The sequence below is a fragment of the Juglans microcarpa x Juglans regia genome, chromosome 2D, assembly GCF_004785595.1.
Source record: "Juglans microcarpa x Juglans regia isolate MS1-56 chromosome 2D, Jm3101_v1.0, whole genome shotgun sequence".
NCBI lineage: Eukaryota > Viridiplantae > Streptophyta > Magnoliopsida > Fagales > Juglandaceae > Juglans > Juglans microcarpa x Juglans regia.
Genome location: NC_054596.1, coordinates 4,422,955 through 4,442,689, shown reverse-complemented (window position 1 = coordinate 4,442,689; position 19,735 = coordinate 4,422,955). Strand labels below are relative to the sequence as shown.

Genomic DNA, 19,735 nt, shown 5'->3' with positions numbered 1-19,735 from the left:
AGATTTTAGTTAATCCATTATGATAATATTTTGAGTTATAATAATTAAATCTGTGATGGATTTAATTTTTAACTAATCTATTGAAGATGCTTACAGGACCGGATTTATACAATGATTTTGGTTGGATGTTAAGCACTTTAATTGGGCAGAGGAATGGAAACAACTTCTTAAATTGTTTTGGCAGGGAAAGCTTGAGAGGGAAGCTCTGGCTTTAATTTGATTTGATTTGTTTTGTTTTGGGGGGTTATGGTGGACAATTATCAAATTTGTATGGTGGCGGGATTATGTTTTAGCGCGCTGGTTTTGAAAGTTCCGACACCATTACTAGATTATAAAAAAGGTACACATTTTACGGTCTTTCACCTGGCTCCTTAAATGACGTGTGGACTTCTCGACCTAAAATGTTAGGTCCTTATTAATCAGATTGGTCCCCCCCACCAATCCCCAAATATTATCACCTCCCATTGATGCAAGCTATGATGATTCGTGGTTAATGAAGCCTCCTGATGTTTTCTTCATTGGTGATGCAATTGCACTCTTTGGTCTGATCATCTACGGCAACTTGATGTTTTAAAGTTGCGTTTAGTTCTCAAATTCAGCTGAGTTCAACTATAAGTTCAGTTTAATTTTAACTTAAATATAACATCTAAATACTTACCTCTCAAATTATTAAATTTATCTCAACTCAAAATCTTCTTATACGTGGGACCTATAATTTTTTTTCAACTTAAAATATTTTTATACGTGGTACCCACAACCTTTTTCAATTTTCTTTGAACAATACTAAACTCATCTTAATATTTAAATATAATTTAAATTCAATTTAGATAAGTCCCACATAATTCTCTCTACTACTCAACTAGTTACTATTTATAAAAAATTCAGCTCAACATTCAAACGCAGCCTAAATATAAAGCATCTGTTTAATAAAACAATATGAATTGAATATTAAAATAGTTTTTATGAGATAAAAAACTTTCTTCTTCTTTTAAAATTTTTTTTTTTCAATAAAAAAAATTTATTGAAGTATTGATATATCAAACCATTTGTACCTAATAACCTAAAAAAAATGAATGCCTTGGCATGCAAATAATGTACTCGAGTATTAAGCCTAAAGGTACCTGAGTGCAGGTGTACACCAAATCATTTATTTATTTATTCATGAAACCCACAAGCTTTGTCATCTTTTTGTTTCTCTCACACGCGTATATCCGCACGCAGACACACACAATTATTAATAATATATATTGTTTTTCATACCACGCTATTCATAATTTCTATCTATAAAATGCCGTTGAAGTCCATAAAGATTATCACGGGAACAATATATAGTCTTTCATGTCAATTTATAGTCAACCAATCTAATAAATCTCAAAGCTTTCTGTCTACGGCTTCGTTTGGAAAATAAATTTATTTTAATTCGTTTTAATTTATTATTATAATTTTTTTAAATTTTAATATAAAATATAATAAATAATTCAATTTTTTTAAATCTTAAAATAATAATAATAATAATAAATAATATTCTAATAATATTTTATCATCTCAATTCAACTCAACTCAACTCAATTTAACATTCAAACACACTCTAAAATTATCGAGGGTCGCAGCTAGTTTTCTGTTCATCCTAGCTTTCTCAAGGGCAACGTTAAAATAGAAACCGTGAAGCATTCCTGGGACATTCAAGAATTAATAAATAAATGAATAAAGCTTCTCGGGGATGTGTCTTTTCTGGGTTCGGCCTTTGAGCTGGCGGATGGTAGTTAATGGGGGCACTGTGAATATATTTAAAGAAGCAGTTATGAGACTGACCACTATGGTTGTGGTAGTTGCTCCGGGCCTTTACGTAGCTCTTCAACTTTTGTGCCTTATCGTTCCTAGCAGCTACCCCAAGTTGTTCATCTTCTTTCTCCTCCAAAAGGGCTAGCCTTTTGGCTTAAATGTGAAGTACTTGGCACTTTCTGGAATGGGTTTGCAGAAGTTTATTCAATGGTGTATTTTCCTAGCTGTAATGGCGGTGGGAGTATTAATAAACTCAGCTGAACCCACTGTTCTTCTTCGTTTTACTCGTGTACCTGCGCCTCAGTCAAGGTTCTCTACTGCCATTTTTAGATACTCTGTTCAAAGACTGAATGGTTCCAACGCATGTAAAAACAATGGTTGTTCCATTTCCTGCGAGGTACCATTCGCTTTTTGTTTATGCTCGATTTGAGAGGTCTGCACTGCGTTGATGTGCATGTTTGAATCTTGTATCCCTTCTAATTTGGTCGTCCCATGTCCCGGGGGGGGGGGGGGGGGGGGGGGGGGGGGGGGGGGGGGGGGTGGTGTGGGGGAATATAAAACATCTTAAGCATTGGATGAAACCAGTAAAAAAGTTCAAACAAGGCCTCTTGCTCTGTACTTGGCTTTTTTAAAGCATAGCTGGTGGAAAGTTTAAAGGCATTTTCACCAGTTTCCTTTTAACGTGCTTGGACATTAATTTATCCAGTTTTTCTCCTCCACATCATTTGATGCTATCTAACAGGTTTTCAGTACTAAATAAATGCCCTTAAAAGGAATGGTGTAATGGATTAATTTATTTGATTATCAGCTATCTTCTGCTTAGGTCATAAAGGTCTCCTCCATGAACTTAATTAATCGGTTTGCTGTTGGGGAAAATTTGTGTTTGGACAGCTAGATGGGCAAGCTCTGAGACTTTGTCCGGCTGATAGAATATTAATGAAAAACTTGACTGTAAACCGCGAGCATAAATTTGTTCTCAATGTCACCACCTGGGATGGAGAGACAAACTCGTCAGCTTATTCGTGGTTCATTGGTAAGCACTTCTGCTTAATGTTGCAGAAGTTGGGAAAATACTGTCGAAAGGAAACTTATTCCTTTGTTGCATCATTGTTTGTCAGATACAATACCGCCAACTGCAACAATTCACAGCGAACAGACTTATACCAATGCGGAAACATTAGCCATTGATGTTACATTCAGTGAACCTTGCACTGGACAGGGTGGTTTCAAGTGTGTAAACTCATCCAACTGCAATGTAAGTTAGTTTCTTGCTCAGAAACTTGATGTTGTATTAATGCAGATAAGTAAATAGACCATATGGTTGCTACGTGCGGTATTAATTTGTACAGTTCATGCTTTAATATTCAGACGTCTTTGTAGGTCATGCTAAATGGTCCTGCCCAGGTACGAGCATCTTCACTAAGGATTATGGAACCTGGAATCAAATACGGCCTCGATGTACTTCTCTCCTCGAGAAGCATGTATGGACGTGTGGTGATCACAATGGCAGATGATTTTTGTACAGATAAGGCAGGAAACCATTTCATAAGAACAAATGGCTCCACTGTAATCATTCACTTTGGTGAGATATCAGTCCCTCTTTTCCTTCAACAATGTTTCTATGTCTAGTCCCACTTTGACACTTTCACTACTTAAATCTAATGGCTGTCTTAGATAGGAGGCCAGTGCTGGTGGATTTATGGACGTCTGTTTCATCCTATGAGTTGGTAATTAATGGGGTTCCAAGAACTGTGCTTGCCACAAACAAAATGGAGGACATTAAAATCTTCCTTGATTTCAGCATTCCCATTATAAATTCAACAGAACAGATCCTAAGGGCATTACATGCAAACTCGGGTACCTTAATTCCTGTTCATGATAAAGTTCGAGGGAACCGCCGATTTGTTTTCGAAGTAAGTATTGCATTTCAACTTTTTCAAAGTAATGGCCTCTTACAGACTATCGATTACATCTGATTAATGCGATCAAATGAATTGTGGCGATATGCTGCTTACTTTTCATTTTGTAGATCAAGAACATATCAAGTACAGAAATCATCACAGTTGAACTACAGGCTGGTTCAATAATTGGTCGGACAGGCACTCCAGTCTCACCTGTTGCCTCAATTACATTCCTATTTGGTACGTTATTATACAGGATTTGTCTCCAATTTAGTTCTGGACTACTTTTCAGTGGCACCGGTATTAAGCTAATTGCTATATTTTTCTCTAGATTCCACAAGCCCCTATGTATCGTTGAGTACAAGCTCACCAAGCATTACAAAGGAGTCTAACATCAATGTCATAGTCGAGTTTACAAAGCCAGTTTTTGGCTTTAAGGCCTCCATGGTAAAAGTGGTTGGGGGGTCACTGATAAGGCAGGTGCATATGGTGTCTCTCAGAAGTACTGATATAATTATATTATCTATAACAGTCATGCTGCATTAGCCCACAACACCATAATGTTAATTGAAGGGTTAAGTGATACTTTAATTGTCTACTTTCTTTACTATAGGTTTAAGGAACATTCAAGAGCTCTCTACTCGTTGACAGTCCTGGCAGAAGCTCAGAATTTGTTATCAGTTACCATTCCTGAAGGGAAAGTAAAAGATATTTCAGGAAATCTTAATCTGGGATCCAACCAACTTGAAGTGAAACATTGTATGACAATTCATGTCTCTTACGTCTGTCTTTTTATTTCCAGTCCTTAGCAGTTCTTCATTGTTTACATTTTATTATTCTAGGCATTCAGCATTAATAAGTTAAGAATGACAATTTATGGCAAATTAAGCATTATTTTTAAGTGATTGAGCAGATACCTGTTTGTATGGCTTCTTCTCTAACGATTCTTGAGTTTCCACAGATTCAACCCCTGCAATATCCATCGCACTACACACATTTGTGACGGCGGGAACAGTTTCAACAGCACTGGCAGCTGCCATTCTTTCAATCTCATCTGCAAATCTCGGAGCAATCAGCGCTGTTGCTTCTGGGAGTAACCATGCTATTGCTTTGGACCCATCACTGAATTTACAGGTAAATATCAGAGTTTTTATTAGAGAGAATTGCTGGACACCTACATGTGTTTGCATATTTAACAAAATTTTATTGCAGGGAATGGTTGGACATCTGCAAGTGTTTGTCCTTTCCGACTGGTTCTCAGCAAACCATCCAATCGAATATTCTGAGACAACAAAAGGTCTTACGTGGATCATAGCTCGCCAAAAGCTTCCATGGAATAGGGGTTGCGCTTCTACATGGCCCAACTATATTTATTTAGCTGAAGAGAACCTTGCAGGAAAATTGAGTGGCTTTGGAAGGTCTTCTCATGAAATGCCTCACCAGCCAATTGGCTCAAATATGACCAACTCATCTTATACACAACCTGAACGACCATTCCCAATCGGGATTGACCCTATGTCGGCTTGGCTCCATGGAAAGCACGACATTAGCTTTAAAAGTACTGCTTTTGGGCTACCTCTCGACTCCAATGAATACTTCATCCATTTCTTGGTATGTATCCATTTTCTACTTGTATGTTGTATGATTAATGAGAACACTTCTAAATTGGAGTAATTTGTCTTGTAGAGAGGAGAGCCAATGTCTGCGAGCGATGCTGTCAAGACGCTGGAGAATTACAAAGGGTAGCCCAACAATTTCCTTTACATCTATTATAATACTGGTCTTAGAATACTGCCACCTGCACTAGACTCTAGGCCTGCAAAGGCTGCAAAATTTGTAAAAGAAAAAAGAAAGGAGCTGTCTTTGTGCAAGCTTAACTTGCTTCTGTTGGTGTGGTTATAAGAATAATGCTGTGGTTCTTTCCTGACAGGTGGCGAGATATGGAAATGAACTTATTCTGGCTTGCTGTGGGAGGTGGTAGTTTACTAATACTTCATTTTCTATTAATAATTTTCCTAAGATGGAGAACAGGAACACCAGCACATGGGATACTTTCAGTACCCAGGTTTGAGCTTTTTCTTCTGATTCTGATGCTACCTTGTATCTCTCAGTCTTCAGCTTTTGTCATAAGAGGTAATGAAATTGAAGTCTATTCTTCTTTGTTCAATTCATTCTGTTAGGCATGTCATCAACTGAAGAGTACTATTATTTTGCAGGCGGCACACCGGTGGGCATCATCATCGGGGCCTTGTTGTTAGCCATCCCTGCAGCATTTGTTTTATCAGTGTGCCTCTTTCTCATAATAGGAATCTTCACTGGCAGTTTTTCACAGTACAAAGAAGTGAAGTATGCAACCATAGAAGAACCATGGTGGACAAAGCTATGGTTCTTCTTCACTGGCAGGCCTACAACTGGAAAGTGGTTTTATGGGGAAGGGCTGTCTTCATCTTTCCTCCCACGCTTTGGAATTCTCTTTGAAAGTTGGAAGGGTCCTCCTTCGTTTATCTTTGTTGATCAGATTAACAAAAACAGCATACCAAAGTGGACTGAAAGTGGCAAAAGTGGGATTGGTAGAATGCGAGCAGTCAGCTCAGATGACAGCAATGAAGAAACCAGAATACCCAGATCTAAAAGGCTCTTGGGTTGTACTAGATCCTCCTATATCATTCTTGATCTTTTAAGAAGGATCAGTTTGGGTTTCATATCTGGAGCATACTCATTGCCGAAATCAAGCCAAAGCCTTCTCGCATTGACAATCACACTGTTACAATTCATGTATCTGTTTTCTCTCAAACCACACATCAGAAGGGGAGTCAATGTGGTGGAAAGTGTCTCTCTCTTGTGTGAGGCAGGCATCTTTGGTCTATCGCTCGGTATCAGTAGCTCTAATCTGGTTGAAGCAAGAAAGTTAGGATTTCTAATGCTGGCTCTCCTTTTCTTTACCTTTATTGTCCAAATTGTAAATGAGTGGTATGCTCTGATCAAATCAATATTAAGACTGTCACAGTCTCATGAGAATTCTTTCAAGCTTGGATTGAAGTTTGCTGCTAAAGGACTTGTCCTGCCTTTCCTTCCAAGGCAGTATTGGTCGAGAGTCATACCCGCAACCTCCCAACCAAAAACTGGGCTAGCTCCAGTCCTTCCCTTAAGTCCAGAAGCAGAGCTGGAAAGAAGAAATACAAGAGTACAGTCGATTAATCCAATTAGCTCCATGACTGCAACGGTAGTCCCTGTGCTCAGTCCTGGCTCACCAGGCCCCAATGTCATGCAAACGACATTTCCCACGAACTCAGATGCTATCCTCAGTGGGATGAGATCAGGGGATGGAAAACGACTAAAGGGCATTAAATTTGAGCCCAAAAGCGAGATGAAGAAGTTAAGGGAGTTGGCAAGGGCTAGTTTCTCAGGGGATTCAATGCGCGAGGAAGCTAGTACCAGCTATGCTTTTCGGCCGCACTCCTCCGCTGATACCTCAGGAAGTTAAGAGCATTCAGGTCCGACTAGCCAGAATTTAGCCATTCAAATTTCTATCTTAACTGCTCATTTTCCAAAACCCTGTACATCATTATTCTGTCGTAGGAATTTGGGTTTTGAGTGTTGTGTCGATACTCCATTTGAGTATTCTTTCTTTATGTCAATCATTATCATAGGAATTTGGGATAGATGATTTACTTCAAATTGCGTCACTTATGTAATTCTTGATTGCAATCTAGATTTATAGCAAAAATTTACACTTTCCACCCAAATGGCATCGCATTACAGACCATTTCAGGCTGTGATGAAGCTGAATTTGTGGCATAAATACAAGGCAGAATGTCTTCAATGGCTGGGTCAGCCTATAACGCAATTAAATTGCAAAACAAATAACCAAAACCTCAAAAATGAGTCTAGATTCTTAATGTTGAGTTGAATTATTTATGAATATTAGTGAATTAAGATAGTATAGTAAATTTTGTAAAGCCTATTTAAGATGATTTAGATATGTTTGGATGTTAAGATGTATTTATAAAAGGTTAAAAAAAGTTATAGAACCCACGTATAAAGAGGTGTTGAGTTAAAAAAAGTTATGAGATCTACGTGTAAAGAGGAGTTGGATTGAGTGATTCGAAAGTTATATGCTTGGATGTTGACTCAGTTTAAAATTAGACTGAATTGAGTTGATAGAAGTTTCAAACAGGACCTAAAAGGAAGGGCATGGTGCAGAAATTTTGTGTGCACCATTTGCTCATCCTATGATTCCTATGGGATCTACCCTATAACCTTTTCCACCATACCATTTCTTGACCTAACGTTCAGAGTGCAATTTCCCTTGTATCCTGTATGCCCTTGACCACCATCCAATATCCAATAGAAACCACATGTTCAAAACCGCCTTAAAACCTTATTTTTGGTAGTAAACATCTAAACCCCTGTACAACCTTGAAGGTATACAAATCATGTTTCGCTACAGTGTTTCAAGGACGCATGTATTAGCCTCAAGTAGCATAAGGAATGATGAGCTTTGCTTCAGGCATAGCAGCAGATCCATCATCATCTTCAGCACCCATCCAGTGTAACTTAGGCCCCTGAATCAAATATCAAGAACAACAAAAAAGATCAAGTAAGAGAACATTGTGCCAGAGATGCAGAACACAACAATTCGATGATGAGTAGTTTTTACACAAAAAAAAATACCATATAGTCTCCTAGGTTAGCATTAAAATACTCCTAGAAACTAGGAAATTTCAGTGATACAGCTGAAGTAGATGTGGCGCCAAGGCCCAAGGCTGTCAGTGGCCCAAAATATTGCAAGTTCAGCATCAACATGAAATCGAAATAGTGGTTATAAAAGGTAAAAGAATATACTGCGTTAAAAAATTAACATGGGACGTGTCATTTAAAAAGAACATTTGTTTTATTTTTTTGATAAAAAAGAACATTTGTTTCTTCACATACCGGACTTTCTCTGAAGGCAAGAAAATAGTTTTAGCCACAATAGGACGCTTAATGGAATAAATGCTAGATCGTAAATGAAGCAACTCATCATGTAGAGAACATGGTTCATCAATAGCATAGACTTCATTACCTTTCCCTGCCTTACGATCTTGGGAGGAATCACCATCATGTCAACAACAGTGGATGGATCTGCCACTCTTACCCCTCCATCAACAACAAAGTCCAGACCCTAAAATTGAAAGTCAAGTCAAGATATTTGTAACAATTTACAGTACAGATTATGTAATCACTTTTCTTAAGAATGATTAAAGAGAGGAAATCTATTTTATTTTTTGGGCAGGGGGAGTTGGAGGTAAAATTGTCATAATCTAATTTCCATTGATGCTAAACTTGGGGCATCACAAAACAGGAAGATCATAGGGAGATAGAGTCTCAGCTGTCATGAATTCCTACATTCATTTTTTCGTTGGTGTCACTTTCTCAAATCCTATAAAAAAATGTTCTGAATAAAAGGAAGGCCTGATATTAAAGAGCAATCTATTGCATTTTAATATTCATCCTCCAATGTATTGTCATAATTACAAAAAAATTGCAATGTATTGCCATCCTTCCACAGGGCATTCACGTTATAAACTACAAGGACAATCTAACTTAGAATATAGCTAAAGAACCCTCAGTTGATCCATACCTCTTGTCCATATATATCAGCTATTACAACCGGATCTATCAGCCACTCATTCTCCTTTGGGCACTTGACACTGACACAAGATACATGCATTTAATACCATTAAGGTATGAGAAGTACAAACAGCAGGTATGATATCTTTGCCTGCTTAAACATCAATAATTGATTAAAGAAAAATGATTACATTTATTGGCATCAATAATGAAGATAAAGTTAAAGATACATTTAGTTTCCAACCAAATCACCACTTCAATTAAAATAATTAAGTGGACAAATGTAACTAACCTTGTGGAAATTAAAGGGGCATCCGTCCTCTCGAGTATTGCCCGACATATGGCGTCATCAGGCATACGAACACCCACATTTTTCCTCGATGCAAATTTGGCAGCTGTAGTCCCATACCTTATACACTGTTTAGGTAACTCTTTACTTGCAGTCAGGATGAAAGTATACTGTTGCATAAAAGGTCTGTTAGAGATGAAAATTCTTCACTTGAACAGTTCGAGGAACCTACTGAACTCAAAATGAATCCACAAAATTATACACACATATATAACTTCATTAATTTGAAGACTTTTCTTCAGAATTCGTCATTATGTCTTTAAGACTCTAACCATCACAGAAGAGGGAGAGAGTGACATAAGAAGGATGCAAAAACTAAAATCTATCAGATCTTTAGTTTAGGAAATGGTCTGCCAGGTGTGCCCCTGGATGTTGGGTACCATTGAGCTCTGTTTATGCAAAAGGTAACTCTGTAGTTATTGTAATGGCTCCTGGATGGCACTGATACAAACCTACAATTTCCTCCAGAAACAACCACAGGATCCAGAAAAATACTTACAGGCCCAGGTAAGCAATGCTTCACAGCTCGGAATATACTAGCATGACCTTGGCTATCACCACGAGGGAACCCTGTTGTATACGTATCAATGTCCCGGAAAGAGTGGCATAAGATGCTAAGAGGCTGCATTAAAAAAAATATGAAGATGTTATTTGTAGAACATGCATGTGCAGGAAGATATCACCTGGCATAAAAAAGTTGTCAAACCACAACAACATGGATATTATAATCAATGGCTTTTCCCTATGCTGTAACCATGCACTACCCAAGCAGACTACATAATCGAGTATCTAGGCATATATCTTTCAGTGGAAAGAGTTTCATTTTATACTTGCTAAAGTGTCAGAAGCTGTAGCTTGAGAGAAGCCATAACTTGCCTTTAAAGCATCTATATTTTTTATCCTGCAATGGAAGTATGATAACACTCTTGTCACCATAATGCAAAATAATAAGTACTGAGGATAAACTTCTTTTAAGTTTCATAGAATTACAACAAAGGCTACCTGCGAAGACGTTCAATCGCTGAATTGCTTTTCAAATCACAAACGATTGCATACCTATGAACAAAGAAACCTGTTACAATAATCAACAGAGAAAGGGGAACAATAAAATTACGAGGTACCAAAATAAAAAAGAAAGGAAAACAAGGGGGGCAATACATGACCAGATCACAACAACAAAGTTGAGAAAATCAAGGATAGGAATGTGAAAACTTTCTTGCAGAGAGAGCCAGAAAATAATAGAAATGAAAGTAGAATCTAAATTAGCTTTAATAAATTAATAATTAATAAATGACACTTAAGAAAAATTCAAAATGAATATTTAATGAAACAAATGCCCTTCAAAATTAACTTGACCATACAACTATGACTAATATTACAGCAAGAAACATATTACATAGGGCCCAGAAGAGCACAACCGCTGAGGTTACCATGTCAAATATTGCCTCAAACAACTCAGGCAACCGAAGAAGAAGAGCAACATACAAAGTGTCTGTAGGAATGACCCCAACCGCTCCCTGTTTCAAAAGATTGACAACTGGCTCCAATTTCCAGCTGTCTGCTCCTGATGAATCAGCTTCAACATAAAGCAAGCCATCATCCTGATGTTTTCATGCCAATTAAGGTAAAATCAAATCTGGTCCCTCCCGCCATGAGAGCTTTGTTCAATATGCTTGTCAATCAACCGACCAATTTCTTTTTTTTTTGGAAAAAAATTCCTTTCGGGAATATAACTGAGAACAAGTGATCATCACAGTGATTTATTTTCTTAGACTTATTATGAGCCGGTTGCGTTTATTGCTGAATGAAGAAAATGTCAAAACGTATAAATAACCTCTTTTTTCTTTCCAAATTTCATCAAGCCTGGCCTCCTACTTATCGTTTTTATCAAAACTACAGCTATCGCAAATAAAAATATTATCCTCTCTAACGCCATTTTCTCAGCAACCAATCAAGTCCTTTGTACGGAAACACTAACTACCGGAAATCAAATCAAGCATGTGCGGGCTACGTGAGGGAAGAGATGACAGTGGGGCGAGAATGGGACCTTGGTGAAGCGAGGAGCAGAGTATTTGAGACGCTTAGGGCTGCGCTTAACGGCCATGGCCAAGACACGGTGGAGCCGCTGGGGTTTCGGGAGGACGAAAGAGACACCGCGGCTTGGAAACGGGGAGACACGTGGACTCAAGAAAGACCGCCGGAACCAGAGCGATAGCGCTGCGTCGTGACCGTACAGTTCCGAATGTGTAATCATTCTCTGGAGCCTGTACACTTTGGCTGCACTTCAGCTAATTTGGACAGAGATCAGAGAAAAAGACATGGAGGTCACAGGTCATCATCTGTCCGAAGAGTAACTATGATTCTGATACAAAACGACAGCGTTGCCAAGAGTTTTTAGGCCGCGCACAAACTCTTTCACAAGTATTCTCAGCTTATCTATTTTTTTTATATTATTTAAATATTTTTTTAATACTTTTTACTCATTTTAAATATTTCTTCCCAAGGAATTTACAAAAGAGAGAGAGAATAATTAAAAATATTTTAAAATTGTGAACAATATTCTCTACATCTAAGGATTACTGTAGCAAAATATAAAATAAAGATTAAAATACAAAATCTATTGAAAGGGTCTTTTGATTAACTTTTTTTATATTTTACAAAAAAATGTATTTTATATAAGCCATTGTAAATGCTCCTAAGGTGAGACATATACAATATTTTCATCAAATCACCTTCCATGCGAGCTTCGGTGTGCAAAAACGCATGAAAGAAGAGTTTTCCTATACCATTATGGGAGAAGGTTTTACTCTTTACAATGGCTTTAAGGGATAGGACCATTGACCAATATTTTTAGATTATATATTTATGAAAAATTTTATTCATTATCTTCGTATCATATCTTACATAATTTTTTTTTATTATTATTTTGTTTCTTATTAAATAAGTGATGTATAGATGATGAATAAAATAACTCAATTAATTTTTTTTAAAAAAAGTATAGTGTATTTTGATGATGAATTGCAAAACTCGAAAGTTAAAATGGTGGAGGAAGAATGCAAGAAAGGGTACAGGAGAATGGGGAAAAAAATATATTTTTACTCTTTTTTTTTTTAAAAAAAGAAAAAGTCATATCACCACTCTAGCAAAAAAATGGGAAGCTGTATAGATTTAGTCAAGGCTAGAACGTGACAATAATTTAATTCTAGTCCGTGAGCAACTCTAACAAAGGCTCACGGGATTAGAATGTGAGAAGTCGCATCGGGCAAATGGGGGGGGACTGAAGTGCTCGCCAGTTAAGAGGATGAAGGGAGTGGGAAATCACAGAGAAATTAATGAAAACAAAGAAGGCGCCACCGTCACAGGACTGGAAGCTTCGCTGCTTGGGAACTTCATCTTCCATCGGGCTTGAGGTTGAAGACGAACTATGTTTTGCATTGAGGGGGTCGGGAACAGAGGGGGGTGGGGGAGAGGATGAGGGGTCTCAAATAAAACCTCAAACAAGAGAGAAAGGAATGAGCCATAGGGAGGAGGGAAAAAAAATTTCGGTGACACATAAAATGTGTTTTTGGTTGATGCCGCAAAGTGGACTGATGCCAAGAGTTTTTCTTTTTTAAAAGAGAAAATGTCATGTCACCACTCTAGCAAAAAATTGGGAGCCTGTATAGATTTACTTGGGGGAGATTCGAATAGAAGACGTTTTTTACTTTTTTTTTTAAAAAAGAAGCCATGTTAGGAAAAGAATGTGAGGCTGAATAGGGTTGCTCTTTAATATTATTTTTCAACGAATGGCAGACAATAATTTGCTAAGTAGCTTTGGGAGCAAACGAAGAAGTGTCATGCTATGTCTGTAATCGGAATCCATTATTAGGCATCTTCATTGGATTAATCAAATTTATCTTTAAAATTTAACTAATATCATACTTTTTTACATTTATCTATTCTATTTAAATTCAATCTCCACATTAAATTAGCCATTCACTCTCTATATAATAATAAAATATTATTAAATTAATAATTTTTTTATTTAATTTATTTATATCACATTTTATAATTCTACCAATTTAATATTAATAATAATTATATTCTAATTAAATTAATATTAAAAAAAAAATCATATTTTCAAATGTCATTTAATGCTAATAACAAAAAATTGAGATTAAGCTTATCTAAATTTCTATCTAAATTTTTTATTCACTAACCAAAGTGGAGAAAGAGTTACAGGTGAGAAACATTCCGACGTTTTGTTGCCATTCCCGCATGTGTAGTTGGAGTGAGAAATTAGTATTTTAATATTTGATGAATCAATTATGATTGTCTATATTTGACCAATCACTGTAGTAGAAATCTAAATTATTTTAGAGATAGTCAATCTAATGTAGAATCTTTTGGGTATAAATTATCTTAATTTTAACCAACCTCCTCATTTAGTCAAGGCAACGAGATTGCTCTTAAGAGGTCATGAGGCGAAAATGGTTGAAAGGAAGTTGATGCGGAGTGCTGCCTTCTCCAAACCACAAAAAGGACGAAAAGTCGAGCACTTACAAATTACAAAGGTATCGGCGCCACGGCGTTAATTAAACACCAATAAGCTGCTTCTTGACCTAAACGGACCTAGTTTCCTTCCCTTTTTTCCGACACAACCCAGCGGAAAATTTTTCTATTTACAGAAACATTTTCCATAACGATTTTATGCTGAAACAAAAAAAGACAAAAAGGAAATACTAAAGCTGTATCCCAATGAAAACATCCATTGCGGCTCAACCACTAATCCGGGGAGAAAAATCAACATTTCACATAGAAGATTGAAGACACTTTTAACTTATCAGTTATCAGTTGTACATGGAATACGTTACTAGGGGTAACAGAAAAGGGAAAAAAAAAAAAAAAACTAATGGATGATGGATTAGATTTGATCCTCAACTTTCTGCATAAATCAGGTCAGAAACTCTCAAAATGTGCAAATCCCCGTCGGCGGCATGCGAATGCCTCACTTATCGTGGAGGAGGTGGAGGAACCTGTGATTTTGCAAAACCCACCCATGCAACAATTCCAACAGCAAGAATTATCCATCCAAATATGTCATATTTGAGATCACTACTCTTCTTTTTCTTCGAAGAAGTCTGCAACAGGGGGGAAAAAGTAAACCTCAATTACAGATGTGTCAACTGATCGAGAAAACTAAGCATGATACACTGAGAAAAAGGTGGTCCAAGCAAAACACACCGTGCTCCTCTCTGACAAACACATAAAACAGGCATTCAAGGAGCATACTTAAATACCAAATGGATAGGTGAGGTACTACCTAATGAAGACAAAACCCACAAATCGTGTATATAAATTGATACCACAACCAAGAGAACAGAGAAAAATAAGAGAAGCAGAACGCTCAGGATCTCACCTTTGAACCTGATGAAGTAGAAGGTCCTGCTGTCCCCATTGTTTGTTGAGCAAAACCGCGCTTATGAATTTCCATGTGCAATTCAGGGGCCTAAAGAGAGTGATACAAAGTTTCAAAGATGTGTTGATATCTAACATCAAAGCAAGCACATAATGGATCATTCTAAGAACTCTAAAATCGAACTTCTTATTCCCTGAACTTGCGCGAAAATCAGTCTTTTTGTCATCCTCTAGTTGCTAAATTGTCAGAAACACCACGTCGGTACAAATAAATGTTTGACACGTGGCAGCGGCAAGCCTAAAAGCCATAGTATTTATAGACTAAAAGACTAGGCAGATTCCTATTCTCTGCTCAAATGACACAAAACTGTATCATTGTATCATAGTTGTTATATATAAATAAATATATGAGCAATGCTACACAACCTCCCTAACCTCCACACACCACATTTTTTAAAATTCTTAAATTTTTTTTGAGTTTATTCTTTTTAAATAATAAAAATTAAAAAAAAATGTGGTGTTTGGAGGTTGTGTGAATAGTAGGAGGTTGTGTAGATTTTTTCTAAATATATATATATATATACACCTTCTTACTTAAAAAAAAAAAAAAAACTCTAAAAATCGAACATCAAAGCAATCGCATAATGGATCATTCTAAGAACTCTAAAATCGAAGTTCTTATTCCCTGAACTTGTGCGAAAAAGCAGTCTTTTTGTCATCATCTAGTTGCTAAGTTGTCAGAAACACCATGTCGGTACAAATAAATGTTTGACACGTGGCAGCGGCAAGCCTAAAAGCCATAGTATTTATAGACTAAAAGACTAGGCAGACTCCTATTCTCTGCTCAAATGACACAAACAGAGGACTGTATCATTGTATCATAGTCGTTATATATAAATAAATATACATATACACCCTTCTTACTTTAAAAAAAAAAAAAAAGTACACCTTATTGGAGACAGAGAATAGAACAGAAAATCAACAGGAAAAGGAAAAGGAAGATTCCCAATGTCTAGATCCCAATATGATCTTCCCCTAGTTCAAAGGGTAGAAATAGACCCAGCATCTCATCCATAAATGTCTAGCTTTCTACATTTCAGACAACTCTTTTAACTTGCTTCATGAAACAGCCTACAGCTCAAATAATTACATTAGGAAGAGTAGTAATTTATTTCGTCTTTCTTTTAAACCAATAATCACGGTTGAGGTTTACTTCAATTTCTTGACCCACACTGACAATAATAATAGCAATTTAAAAAATAAATATCAGGTTTTCAAGGGGAAATAGGTCCCCACAACCACATATAGTTATACTCCAAAATGTCTAGCTAAATAACAAGCTCAAGTAATTTGCTTTCAACATTTCATCGAGCAATAATAACGTGTGTTCATTCTTCATGTGTTTCATCTCCAATGTCGTAATCTCTTGTGGTTGTAAAATAATTTTGTTTAAAAAAAAACCAAGGTTAAAGTCATGAACACAGCCAAGTAGTTATCTCACCTTTGTAAACATTTACTTTACAATAATGTTAAATTTAGCAAGACAGTAAATCTAGTTGCCACTTAATGTCACCAAATCATCCACTAGTATCCCAGCGCAATGCCATACAAGGAAGGTAGTAATGCCGCATAAGGAATACCTCCTCATACTCCATTCCCTACCGTTAATACTAATAGTACCCCCTTTTTTTTTTTAAAGTGCAAAAAAAATTAAAAATCACACAAAAGAGTTCTCTATTAATGCAACAATGGCATCTCCTTCCCCACCCAGTCACGGTAACAGACCAAATTGAATAGGTCAAGTGTAAAACAAATTGAACAATGGTTTTGGACTCAGCACTTTGTTGGCTAAATATTAAAAAAAAATAAAACAGAAAATTACCTTGGCAGCAACTTCCAAGGACTTGCGATAAAGATCATTCCCTGGATCCTACAAAATGGTGTAGCAACTCTATAATTATAAATCTACAAAGTTGTGGCATTTGCAAACACAACACAGGACCATATGCTTTCCCGTGAGATTTTCAAAAGGAATACCTCATCGACCGCTTGCTGATAGTTGAAGGCTGCCTTGTCGAAATAAACCTTTGCCTCATCCTGGTCCGGTGTCAAAAATGCATAAGATGTGTGAGCATTTCCTAGGCACCAAAGAGCATCATGCTTCATGGGATTAACCAGCAATGCTTCCTCCAGCTTTGAAATTGCATCTGTGAATAAAAAACACATACAAGCCCCTGGTTACAAATTCTTGCCCAGATGCAAAATGATTTTGGACTTGATATTTATCACAAAAATTGATCAATATAATTTAAAAACCAAGAGTAGAAACATGCTATTGAAGCAGTCAAGCATGTTAAAAGCGTAATATACATTGTCATTCCAATATCATTTGCAACAAACACTACCATAAGCTCTGGTAAATCAGAAAAAGAATGATTTTGTTCAAGATTTTTTTATTTGGGGATGAATTTGTAATATATTGAACTTGTAGACAAGCCCAATAATTTCAATACCATAAACCAACCATCAAAACTATTGGTTCTTAAAATACTCAAGCTTATAGGAAGCTACGGTTCGGTAATGCAGTATCTTCACGAAACTAAGCACCTTGAATCATCTTTTTCGAATCGGGAACGCTCTGAAATTGAGACAACTCTAACAGTACTCCTCCCCACCTCGCCAAGTTCTGGATAAATAAACAAATAACCATAAACAATAATAATAACAAAAACATCAATCCCACGCAACAATTAGGTAGAAATACATCGAATTTCCCATCAGTTTCTCAGAGACCAGTCAGTAAAATATAAAATTATTTTTCAAAAATGGTGATTTACGAACATCAGCATCGAGAGGGTTCTTAGCGTAGGTAGCCTCGGCGGCCTTGCGGGCCTGTTCGAAGAAGAGGATCCGATCGAACTCTCCCTGCTCCATGGCGTGCAGGTATGTTTCTTTTGGGGTTTCTGGGAATTCGGACGAACAATGTGGCTCTGGGAAATTGAGAAGAGTTTCGTAACAAGTCGGGCGGCTCTTTGAATAACCCGAACTGGTTGCGAGTAAACGGGCCGGTCTGCCTAAGGCGGTGTCCTACTTTTTAACTCTGCCTCGTAAAATAGCATAAACGTAGAACGGTCTATAGCCACGGAAGAAGCATTAGGAACTTCGGATTAGGAACTCCCCAACGCAGTATATATTCTCCCTCCCCTTATTGGAGCATTCGCTTATGTATAATATAAAAAATATAAATTATTTAAAAAATGGTTCATAAAATGAGTTCCATCCGATTCAGTAAAAGAACATATAAAATATAAATTATTACAGTAACTCATTACATGTAGCTGGTATTATTCATTCTTCAAATAATTTTATTATTATTTAGAATTGTGTTACATAGAAACCTAACATTCTGCATATTACTTAAAAATATATGATTTTACTCTTTACCATTATATTTAATTTATTATTTATACTTCATTTACTCTCTCATTTCCTTTTAATTTTACATTTCAATACAAATTCATTTATTGTCCATCATTTAAAACACCTCTATTTTATTTTTTTTAAAAAATATATTGGAAATATTATTTATCCAATTTTCTCATATTTTGATTTTATTTTTAATTTTTATTTGGCTTATATATTTTTATTTTGGGTGTATAGGACTAAATTATATTACATTGTATATGATAATATATTGCAAATATAAAAAATACATATGGGTGTTACAAATTTATTGGTAGAAAGTAAATGTTTAAAAAGAATAACAAAAATATTATTTAAATGATATGAATAAAAAATAGATATGATATATTGTAAAAGTTCGTATGTAAAATAGAAAAAATAAAATTTGATGATGTATTTTAAAGAATAAGATAACAAAACCATTATGAATGCTCTTGATATGATATCAATTAAAAGAATACATAATAAATTCTGCCAAAAAATAATAATTTTTTTTTATAATTATTTGTGATTAAAAGCCACTGTCTATCCAACGATATATATATATATATATATATATATATATTTATATATTTGCTAAGTTTTACGACGTGTTTGTAAATATATGATAGAATTAAAGCAATATATATAATTCATATCCCGAAATTAATACTAGTCCTTAACTCCTATTCCTTATTGAGATAACATAATCTTAAATTAAAAGTCATGCATGCGACATGTACATGTAATTTTCACGAACAAAACAAGGATCCTACATTAAGCCCCCGTTTGGATTAAATTCATGTTTAGATAGTGAGATGAGATGAAATAATTTTAGATAAAAATTAAAAATTGAATAAAATATTATTATAATATTATTTTTTTAATATTATTATTATTTTGAGATTTGAAAAAGTTGAATTAAGATTTGAAAAAATTGAATTGTTTATTGTATTTTATATAAAAATTTAAAAAAATTGTAATAAAGAGATGGAATGAGATGAATTGAGTTTGAAATGATTTTTAAAGCCAAATGAGCCTAAAATTTTGGCATTCATTTTCCTAAATCCAAATCCAACAAGACCCTATATTAGCCCAAAATAGCCTATATATATAACCTTTGGACCACTAAAGTAGTCCGTGAGCCTGCTATATGTATTAGCCCAGAAAAATCAGAGGCCCATAGTAAAAGCTGATACCGTAATCAGGTAAAAGGGAAAGTCTCTAACCTCTCTCCAATTGGTCACATTCC

General features: G+C 35.9%; 3 protein-coding genes across 7 annotated transcripts; 1 reads left to right on the top strand and 2 right to left on the bottom strand.

Annotated features, from left to right (window-relative positions):
• Positions 1-1,717: 1,717 nt before the first annotated feature.
• LOC121250386 lies at positions 1,718-7,410 on the top strand. 4 transcript variants are annotated; one of them, XM_041149512.1, is made up of 13 exons: positions 1,718-2,179; positions 2,674-2,815; positions 2,901-3,037; positions 3,163-3,364; positions 3,469-3,695; positions 3,812-3,923; positions 4,015-4,159; positions 4,297-4,442; positions 4,645-4,817; positions 4,896-5,294; positions 5,370-5,425; positions 5,614-5,816; positions 5,900-7,410. In XM_041149512.1, exons 1-13 carry the CDS (start codon positions 1,967-1,969, stop codon positions 7,165-7,167), a joined length of 3,423 nt encoding a protein of 1,140 aa, XP_041005446.1. In that variant the 5' UTR covers positions 1,718-1,966; the 3' UTR covers positions 7,168-7,410. The 4 variants fall into 4 exon arrangements, with proteins under 4 accessions (XP_041005446.1, XP_041005445.1, XP_041005449.1 ...); XM_041149511.1 differs by having other exon boundaries at positions 1,720-2,179; positions 3,457-3,695; XM_041149515.1 differs by having other exon boundaries at positions 1,721-2,091; positions 3,457-3,695.
• Positions 7,411-8,043: 633 nt separating this feature from the next.
• On the bottom strand, positions 8,044-11,996 carry LOC121250387 (uncharacterized protein YciO). Of its 2 annotated transcripts, XM_041149516.1 has the most exons (9): positions 11,693-11,993; positions 11,131-11,246; positions 10,648-10,701; positions 10,522-10,546; positions 10,145-10,267; positions 9,589-9,755; positions 9,307-9,376; positions 8,749-8,847; positions 8,044-8,248 (listed from the first exon to the last, which is right to left on the bottom strand). In XM_041149516.1, the coding sequence occupies exons 1-9, from the start codon at positions 11,897-11,899 to the stop codon at positions 8,159-8,161; spliced, it is 951 nt and encodes a 316-aa protein (XP_041005450.1). In that variant the 5' UTR covers positions 11,900-11,993; the 3' UTR covers positions 8,044-8,158. The 2 variants fall into 2 exon arrangements, with proteins under 2 accessions (XP_041005450.1, XP_041005451.1); XM_041149517.1 differs by lacking the exon at positions 8,044-8,248 and having other exon boundaries at positions 8,747-8,847; positions 9,307-9,447; positions 11,693-11,996.
• A 2,421-nt stretch (positions 11,997-14,417) lies between these two features.
• Positions 14,418-18,199, bottom strand: LOC121250848 (mitochondrial import receptor subunit TOM20-like). The gene is made up of 6 exons (XM_041150077.1): positions 17,884-18,199; positions 17,650-17,728; positions 17,080-17,249; positions 16,925-16,972; positions 15,044-15,133; positions 14,418-14,765 (listed from the first exon to the last, which is right to left on the bottom strand). The coding sequence occupies exons 1-6, from the start codon at positions 17,974-17,976 to the stop codon at positions 14,637-14,639; spliced, it is 609 nt and encodes a 202-aa protein (XP_041006011.1). The 5' UTR covers positions 17,977-18,199; the 3' UTR covers positions 14,418-14,636.
• Positions 18,200-19,735: the final 1,536 nt, after the last annotated feature.

What these genes read in the sequence shown, in the direction of transcription:
- LOC121250386 (XM_041149511.1), top strand. Translation starts at nt 1,967, where the DNA reads ATGGGTTTGCAGAAGTTTATTCAATGGTGTATTTTCCTAGCTGTAATG. An exon ending in GTTGGGGGGTCACTGATAAG is followed by an intron (nt 4,160 to 4,296) that starts GCAGGTGCATAT and finishes TCTTTACTATAG; the next exon opens with GTTTAAGGAACATTCAAGAG. An exon ending in TTCAGCTTTTGTCATAAGAG is followed by an intron (nt 5,817 to 5,899) that starts GTAATGAAATTG and finishes ATTATTTTGCAG; the next exon opens with GCGGCACACCGGTGGGCATC.
- LOC121250387 (XM_041149516.1), bottom strand. Translation starts at nt 11,899, where the DNA reads ATGATTACACATTCGGAACTGTACGGTCACGACGCAGCGCTATCGCTC. An exon ending in AAAATATAGATGCTTTAAAG is followed by an intron (nt 10,268 to 10,521) that starts GCAAGTTATGGC and finishes TTTTTAATGCAG; the next exon opens with CCTCTTAGCATCTTATGCCA. An exon ending in CTGATATATATGGACAAGAG is followed by an intron (nt 8,848 to 9,306) that starts GTATGGATCAAC and finishes TTTCAATTTTAG; the next exon opens with GGTCTGGACTTTGTTGTTGA.
- LOC121250848 (XM_041150077.1), bottom strand. Translation starts at nt 17,976, where the DNA reads ATGGAGCAGGGAGAGTTCGATCGGATCCTCTTCTTCGAACAGGCCCGC. An exon ending in ATCAGCAAGCGGTCGATGAG is followed by an intron (nt 16,973 to 17,079) that starts GTATTCCTTTTG and finishes ACCATTTTGTAG; the next exon opens with GATCCAGGGAATGATCTTTA. An exon ending in CTACTTCATCAGGTTCAAAG is followed by an intron (nt 14,766 to 15,043) that starts GTGAGATCCTGA and finishes CCCCTGTTGCAG; the next exon opens with ACTTCTTCGAAGAAAAAGAA.